The sequence below is a fragment of the Anser brachyrhynchus genome, assembly GCF_964034855.1.
Source record: "Anser brachyrhynchus genome assembly, chromosome: 2".
In the NCBI taxonomy this organism is placed as follows: Eukaryota; Metazoa; Chordata; class Aves; order Anseriformes; family Anatidae; genus Anser; species Anser brachyrhynchus.
Window position 1 is genome coordinate 27,551,985 of NC_137695.1, and position 8,368 is coordinate 27,560,352.

Below are 8,368 nucleotides of genomic sequence, written 5' to 3' on the forward strand. Positions count from 1 at the left end.
CCGTGCTCAAGGATGCCTCAGGGGGTGGCACGGGGGTCCCCAGACCTGGCGGAGCTCGGGGGGGGTCCCCGCATCCCCATGCCTGCTGCTGGCCTTACCCGCACCCTATAGCCGCACCCTATAGCCGGGGTCCCCGCAGCGGCAGCGGGGTTTTTGGGGGGAAGACGAGGGGAGCCGGAGCGGCCCCTCCGGGAGCTGGGGGCGGGGGCTGCTCGCCGGGGCGGGGGCTGTCACGGGGCTGGGACGATAAAAGCGGGGGTAATTGCATTTAGGCAAATGAGGCTGCCTCGGCCCTCCCCGTCCCCGGGTCTATAAAGCGGGGAGCGGCGCCCGCCGACGGCCAATGCGCACGGAGCGCCCGCCCTGCCGCTGCCACCGGTGCGTGAGCCTCGGGAGCCCGTCCGTCTGTCCGTCCGTCTGTCCGTCCGTCTGTCCGTCCGTCCGTGTGCGCCTGGACGCGTGGGGCTGCGGGGCTGTGCTGGGAGGCTGTGTGCGTGCGGTGTGTGCTGGGGGTGCGTGCCTTCACGCGTGTGTGCGGTCCGTGCGCGTCCCCTCTGCCTGCGGGGGGCGGCTGCGTGTGTCCGTGTGTCCCCCGCCGTCTGTCCGGCCGCACCCCGGGGTGCCAAGGGGGCGTGGGTGCCCCCCCCATGCACGTCTGCTCTCACGCGTGTGGATGCTTTGTGGTTTTTTTTGGGGGGAGCCTGCCGGTAGGTGTGCGTGTGTGTCCGGCCCGACGTGCGGGGTGCCCGCACACACGGCTCTGTGCCTGCCTCGGACCTGTGCCCCCCGAGGGGCAGGCAGCCGTCGGGGGCTCTGTGGGGTTGTAGGGCTGTACGTGCAAGGGGTGTGTGGGGTTTCAGGGCTGTACGTGCGAGGTGTCTCCGGGTGCTCCGGGGCCTTACCCTCTGCCCCCCCAGGACTTGGAGGCGGCGATGAGACTCCCGCTGGCTTTCGCCGTGCTCCTCCTGGCCTCGGCGCGGGCGCTGGCCGATGAGATGGGAGCCCCCGACGACCTCAGCTACTGGGCAGACTGGGCCGACGGCGAGCAGGCGAAGGTGAGCCCCGCTGGGATGTACGGCCACCCCGGGGGGACCGAGCTGGGTCTACATGTGTGTGTAGGGTGTGTGTGTGTGTGTGTGCACACTGGGGGGCTCAGTGCCAGTGCCACCCCTTGGGGGCTGTGGGTCTGGGGTCCCCAATGATGGCTGCCCGCTGTCGCCCCGCAGGAGGAGCTGCCGCTGCCCCTGGAGCACTTCTTGCAGAGGATGGCGCGGAGACCCCGGCCCCAGCAGTTCTTCGGCCTCATGGGCAAGCGGGATGCCGGTGAGTGGGGTGGGGGCATCGCGGCACGCCTTGCACCGTGCCTCCCTAACCCCTTACATCTCCCTCCAAATATTTCATTTCAGTTGCTTGCATGTTTTCAAGTGTCATATAAGACAAACGCCCTACGCCCAGCATGTGCGGTGAGTCTCAGTCCCTTGTGGCGTGGCCCCGGTGCCACGCGGGGCTGGGCGTGTGTATGGTCCGTTCCGTGTCCCCTGCATGAAGTGGGAACTGGTCAACACTGCTTGGGGCCAGCAGATCTAACTTGTGGTGGCTTATCTGAAACAAGGTTTTGTATCCGATTCAAAGGGAAACGTGGTTGTAAACATCACCTTAATTTTCCCTGTAGGGTGGTTTCTGGTTTTGATGCTTCAAAGTGTTGCAGTAGCATCGTATGTGTATAGCTATCCCTTTTATAACTTTATCCTTTTTTTCTTTCCTCTTTCCTCTCCTCCTCCAACCAGGATACGGCCAGATCTCTCACAAAAGTAAGTTAAAATGCAAATATTTTAAGTAGTTATGAGAAGATATTCAGGTAGAGAATAGTGTATGTCAGGGAATTAGGAAGAAAGTAACTGAGTTTAGCTGAGGAATGGCAGCCCAGAGGTGGAGAACTGTTCTGTTAAAGGCAGAATACCCCACAGTCAAGCCTCAAACCTTACCTAGTCTAAGCTGCCACGAGCTTAGAGATTTCAAGCCACATTAATGTGTGGATGCTGCAGTTCTCTTTTATTTCTCTGGGGGCTTTCTGTAGCCTTTCTCATAGGCAAGGCAGGCTTACTGCCAGACTTGGAGAGGAACAATTAAGACAGCAAAATCTGGAAGATTACAATAGCAAACTCCCGAGTCCCTGTGAATGATTCCAGGGACGAGCCCAGAGGACTGGATGTGAGATGCCAGGTGGGTGCTGCCCGCGCTGTCCGGGCGTGAATCAGCCCCAGCTCACAGCACAGCTTGGCCGACCATGTTCTGCCCTACAAACACATCTTGCACCATTAATAAGTGTGCCTTGCTTTGTTTCTGTACATCATCAAGCAGGAGATGGTGTCAGCAGTGCAGTGCTACCCGGTTGTGCACGGTGACAATCATACTCTCTGAATATATGTGAAGATGCTTAGACAGGGTCTGGAAGACTTAACAAGTGGAAAATATCTTTTTCTATTTTGGGAGACCTCCTCTGTCCACAGAGGTCAATAACTGTCTCGGTGCTCTGTTAGTTAGCTTTTATCACAGGGATTATTTATTGGAAGACTAATTAAAGAGTCCGATACAGAGCTCATGCCAGACAGCCTGCTGACTAAAGTAAAAAATTATAGCCTTCTGAAACTGCTTTGGCTCACATTAATACCTATGATGTCTGAAGATCATTCGTCTTGGCTTGTAGATAAATTAGCCAAGCAAAATTCTTTCCAAAGAGAGATTTCTAAGTTTGCCTCAGAAGTCAGCTTAGAGAAAGAAGAATGGCTCCTTCTCGGTCCTTACCTGAAACTTTAGCTATCACTATATCCGATACATGCTCTAGGCCAGAAGTTGGACTAATTTATCCTCTACACATCCAGTGCCTCGAGGAGTACTAATGAGACAGGAAGGTAATATCAAAACTCATAAATATTCCAGAAATAGAGCCAGACTGTCTAGCTCAGACATGTCCAGACATTGAGCCCCATTGGCTTCATCTCCAGTGAGGGCTCTGCCTTGTCTGTGGGGAAGATTTTCCTCCACATTACAGGAAAAAAACCACCAGTAGGTAGAATAGATGCATCACAGAGTTGGAGGCTATGCTGAGATACCGCTTTCTTATGCATCTGTCCAAATTAATCAGAATTGTACTGGGGGAGGAATAAGAATTAGCTATTGGCCATTTTTTTTCCTGTGGTACTTAAAAAAAAAAAAATCCATCTAAGTCAATGATTGATATTCATTCTACATGTTCTGAGAGTGTTGTGAAAAATTAGCGTGTGAGATGAACAGTTTAGGAGCCAGTGTCTTCCTTGGGAGAGCACATTTTCTTAAAATCCTGCCTATTTAAAATGTATTAAAACAGCCCCAAATATGTATTTTTCAGGGCATAAAACAGACTCCTTTGTTGGACTCATGGGCAAAAGATCTTTAAATTCTGGTACGTATATGACTAAATCTGGTACTCTGCTATACAGCTGCTTAACTCTGTTGCCTCTTTGTTCCCTCCCACTGGATGGCAGAAGCAGTCTTTAGCAGAGACACGGAGTTCTCTGAGAAGGGTCCGGGGTTTTCTTTCTGAACCAAAATATGTCAGAGTGCCCTTTACTCCAACACTTGGGGTGGTCAGGCACTGCCACGGTGCATGTGAGGTCAGGTGAAGGTCCCGAGGGCACTTGCCTCGCTCCCCCTGTCCTGGCTGGCAGTGTGTGCGTCTGGTCCCCAAGGTGCTATGGCAGAAAAAGAAGAAATGTTATTGATGCATCAGGAAAAAATCCAGAGGATGAAAATGTAAACCTCATTTAAACTTGTAATTGAAATACTGATCTCCACAGATGAAGGGATACTCTCATTTCTGCAGATCATTATTCCTGATAAACTTGGAGCAGGAGGTGAAAGAGCAGAGACCAGCCATTAACACCACCTCAGTCTGCAGGTCAAGCTGCTAAACATTCCCAGCCTCTTCCAGCTTTACCTAAAAATAGCAAAAAGCATTTTAAGCTTTGAATAGATGCAATGAATTTCTACTGTTTTCCCATGGCATCCATATAGGGCAGAGTCATCCTCCCTCTTGCACGATCCCTGAGGGTAATTCCAGGCTGCCAGGAGCCTCTGCTATAGGGTTGCAGTGAGGAAATCCCTCACTGTGAACTATAAAGTGTCAGTTAATTCCCTAGAACAGGAATTTAAAAAAAAAAAAAAAGAACTAATGCCTATTTCATGTCTCTGAAATAGTTCTCGCTGTTTTTGTTAAATGGATGATAAAAGTTAAATTACTAGCTGACACCTTTATATTACTTGGATACATGCTGTGATCTATATTCTGCAATTATGGTTGTCAGTAACTTTTATTTTCAATTAAACCCTGTTCAAACTAGTAATATTGCTCTCTGCATCATTTTGCAAATTGCTATGTATCATGAATAATTTCGTACAATTTTATCTGTGGTGGCAATAGCTATTAAATGCATAATACCTGTAAATATATCTGCTATCATAAAAGTAAATAGCCTGGAAGTAACAGACCGGGTTTTATTTCCATTGGGATTACATTTACATGAACACGAGGATGTAATATACAGCAAATATTTTAAAAAAGGCAAAGATTTGATTGGTCTAACTTCAAAATTGCTGGTATAGTTAGGATACTGTTGTGTGGTATTTAAGTATTTATCAGTAACAAAGGGGAATAATGAATTTTTACCCTGTTGGAGTATGTAATACTGCCTGACAGGTAAAAAAATACAATTCACTGCTTTCCTCCCTGATTCCCTGAGAGGAAAATGGTAGGAAATTTCTTCTCATCCTCTCGAGGAGGAGGAAGGTCCCAAGGGCTGATCAGGAATAGGTGCTAGGTTAGCTGTCACTTCTAGCTAACCCTCCCCACTGAGTGATGTTTAACTGGGCAGGATTTAGACCTTTTCGTGGCACCATGCCGTGGTTTTCTTCTTGTGCAGAAGCCCTGTGCCTCCTGGCAATGTGCAGGTGTTCGTACTGCCCCGGCAAAGCCTGGTGTGACAGCAGGGCACCGTAATGCCAGTGTCCTTGTCCCTGATCTGGTGAAGCTGGCTGCTGCCCAGGCTGCCACCCCAGGTGGAAAGTCCTGAGTACAGTAAAGATGCTGTAATAATCCATATTGAGAAAGGAAGCTCAATTCATTTTTTTTCATTAGCCTGATAAAAATTGAAGCCTTCTGAATTTAAATCTGTCGCTGATCCAAATGCCAGCTCCCCGCAGCACGCAGTGCAGAATGCCCCCAGGAGAGACGTGCATTTGCTTGCATGCACACTCTGCCAAAGCCAGGATCCCTTGGGTTTGAGGCAAAGGTGACTCCGGAGACTAGCCATGTCCTGCAGAGGTCAGGCTCTGCAGAGCCTCCTCTTGTGTTATAAGAGCAAGAAGGAAAGCTGCTAAGCACCAAATTTTTTACTGAAGACTATTTTAGGTGGCAGTCGGCGTGCAGGGTAGTCTGGGTTTTGCTTAGCTCCCGCTGCAGAGTTTAATAGAAGATGTCACTGTGTGTATGGGCTGGAGACAGGGAAGTTTTAAACCCAGCAGAGAGCTGACAGTGCGGGACAGAAGGTGGGAATGTCAGTGCTGAAAGCCTCTGCTCACAGATTGACCAAGTGCTCTGGTCCCGCCTGTTAAATGCAATACTGGGAGGTAAAGGGGCTCTGAGATAATGGTACTTCAGGCAGCTCCACAGGCAGAAAGCACTGCTCAGACCTTGGGCATCTGGAAGCATCCTGCAGCCTAAGGGGCAAGAGCAGCCCAAGGAGCTCGGGGCTGTGCCAGGACCCCACATCTCTGCCTGGAAGGTGAGCAGGGGCAGCAGCCTCCAAGCAGTGCTTTCCCAGTGCACCCACCCATGGGCTGTTGGGGACTTTGGGGACAGGGTAGGACGCGTCCCCCTGGGAGCTGCAGCCACCCCACGCTCTGGTGGCTGAGGTCACAGAGGCTTCCTTGTGCCTGCTGGGGTCTATGTGGGGCTGCACGATGTGCTTCATGCCATTTTGGTTTTTTTTTGCAGGATCCTCTGAACGGAGCATAGCACAGAATTACGAGCGGAGGCGTAAATGAGACATTCCCGTGCATTATTTATTAAACTTCATTTGTTCCAATGGCCAATGCAGTGTAATATAAACTAACCACTGTATGGAATAATTATTTATTTAACAATAATCGATGGGATTTTTTTTGTTGTTTTGAGTTAGACATTCAATAAAATGATTATTTTTCATATTGTGGCAGCGATATATGTTGTGTAGGTGCGTTGCGGTTCTGGAAGGACAGCTCCTTCGAGACCAGCAACATTGGTGATGTCTCACAACAAAGCACATCGTTTGATATGACCTGTAAAGTTACATTCACTAAACAGAGAAAAGATTCTTTTGTTCATCAAAAGTGAGTCTATATCAGCTTGACAACCAGTGCAGAACAGAGCTGATGTACAGTCTAGTGCCTCAATTTGTTTTCATGGTTTATAATGTACTGTAATTTCCGTATCAAAAAATATATTTGTATCATTGCAGCATGTTTTATGTTTTGTGACTACGTATCTATATATTTTAAAAAGGGGAGGGAGGGGTAAGGCTTGAATGTGAATCTGAGGTCTTCATTTCGTAGTCTGGAATTTTATGATAGTAACATTTTAAATAAAAGCCACTCTGGGGATTTTGCAACATACTTCCTTTGGTGATAGTGATGGCGTTATTTCCAGTGTGAGACACGGATCCAAGCAGCAGGGATCTCAGATTAGAAAGACCTATCAGTGTAATGGTGTCTTTTTGCAGGGAGGCTGCGAGCCTCTTCCTGTGGGTTTGGTGGAAGCTTTGGGGGAGCTGCTGCTGGAGACAGAAGATCCCAGGGCTGCGCTGGGTCACACAGGGTGCCTGCCATTTGTCCTCGCCCCTATGGGATCCAAGACATGCATTACCTGACTGAGAAGGGCTCACTGTATCCCCCAGCTCCAAGTGGAACAATTTGCTGGGGATTTCATCCAAGATTGTAGGTTTGTTATTTGAAAGCCAAGTTTTTAATAAATTCTAGCCCTCAGATTCACGATAAAAACACCTGTAGACTCAAACCAATTGAATGTGAGGAAAAAAATATGAATGTAATCACTTTTTAATTAAAATGTCTGGTTACTATATTTTCAGGACAGACACCAAATGCTACATACGTCTCACCAGATGCCAAAGCATCTGGCTATTTTCTTTCCACCTGCTAAAAGCTAGAGGTCTCTGTTTGATGCTTTCACACAACCTTTCATCGCAGATTAATCAGCAGTAAAAACAGCCAGCATATACAAGCCAAATTTCAAAATAAGCAGTACAAAGTGATTAACTAGTTGTTGGTTTCCATTTTTAAAGTGAACTTGGCAAACTTCATTTTCAAGTTTATCTGAGGCCTCCCCACAATTGCACCCATTACAAGTGCTGGTGGACATAGGACCATCCCCCGCTCAGCTACGGGCATCATCTAGGCCTGCCCATGCTTAAAACAGATCCCACTTCACAGCGTCACAGAACGGCTGAGGCTGGCAGGGCCCTCTGGAGGCCACCTGGTCCCACCCCGGCTCCAGCAGGGCCACCCAGAGCAGGGTGCCCAGGCCCACGTCCAGGCGGCTTCTGAAGATCCCCAAGGAGGAGACCCCACAGCCTCTCTGGGCAGCCTGTGCCAGTGTTTGGTCACCTGAACAGTGAAGACATGCTTCCTGATGTTTGGGGGAACCTCCTGTGTTTGTGATTGTGTCCATTGCCTCTTGTCCTGGCACTGGGCACCACTGAACAGAGCCTGGCTCTGGCCCCTTTACACTTTCCCTTCAGGTATTTATAGACGTTGATGAGGTCCCCCTGAGCCTCTTTTTCTCCAGGCTGACCAGTCCCAGCTCTCTCAGCCTCTCCTCATCGCAGAGGTGCTCCAGTCCCTTTGTCATCTTTGTGGCCCTCCTTGTTCCAGGTGCTCCGTGTCTCACACCAAGGAGCCCCGAACTGGACACAGCTCTCCAGGTGTGGCCTCACCAGTGCTCAGCTGAGAGGCAGGATCACCTCCCTTGATCTGCTGGCAGTACTTTGCCTAATTAAGCCCAGGATACCATTAGTTTTCTTAGCAGCAAGGACACGCTGCTTGGTGCCCATCAGGACCCATCGGTCCTTTTCTGCAAAGCTGCTTTCCAGTCAGGCAGCCCCCAGCACGTCCTGGTGCCTGGGGTTGTTCCTCCCCAGGTGCAGGACTCGGCACTTCTCCTGGCTGGGCTGCATGAGGTTCCTTCAGCCTGTCCAGGCCTCTCTGGATAGCAGCAGGACCCTCTGGTGCATCAGCCACTCTGTCCAGTTTTGTGTCATCTGCAAACTTGCCGAGGGTA

General features: G+C 49.8%; 1 protein-coding gene across 2 annotated transcripts; it reads left to right on the forward strand.

The window, feature by feature from the left end:
- Positions 1-246: 246 nt before the first annotated feature.
- TAC1 (tachykinin precursor 1) lies at positions 247-6,687 on the forward strand. 2 transcript variants are annotated; one of them, XM_080578579.1, is made up of 6 exons: positions 247-378; positions 918-1,055; positions 1,227-1,323; positions 1,788-1,811; positions 3,389-3,442; positions 6,032-6,687. In XM_080578579.1, exons 2-6 carry the CDS (start codon positions 933-935, stop codon positions 6,079-6,081), a joined length of 348 nt encoding a protein of 115 aa, XP_080434705.1. In that variant the 5' UTR covers positions 247-378; positions 918-932; the 3' UTR covers positions 6,082-6,687. The 2 variants fall into 2 exon arrangements, with proteins under 2 accessions (XP_080434705.1, XP_080434706.1); XM_080578580.1 differs by lacking the exon at positions 6,032-6,687 and adding an exon at positions 3,863-6,002.
- Positions 6,688-8,368: the final 1,681 nt, after the last annotated feature.

What these genes read in the sequence shown, in the direction of transcription:
- TAC1 (XM_080578579.1), top strand. Translation starts at nt 933, where the DNA reads ATGAGACTCCCGCTGGCTTTCGCCGTGCTCCTCCTGGCCTCGGCGCGG. An exon ending in CATGGGCAAGCGGGATGCCG is followed by an intron (nt 1,324 to 1,787) that starts GTGAGTGGGGTG and finishes TCCTCCAACCAG; the next exon opens with GATACGGCCAGATCTCTCAC. An exon ending in CAAAAGATCTTTAAATTCTG is followed by an intron (nt 3,443 to 6,031) that starts GTACGTATATGA and finishes TTTTTTTTGCAG; the next exon opens with GATCCTCTGAACGGAGCATA.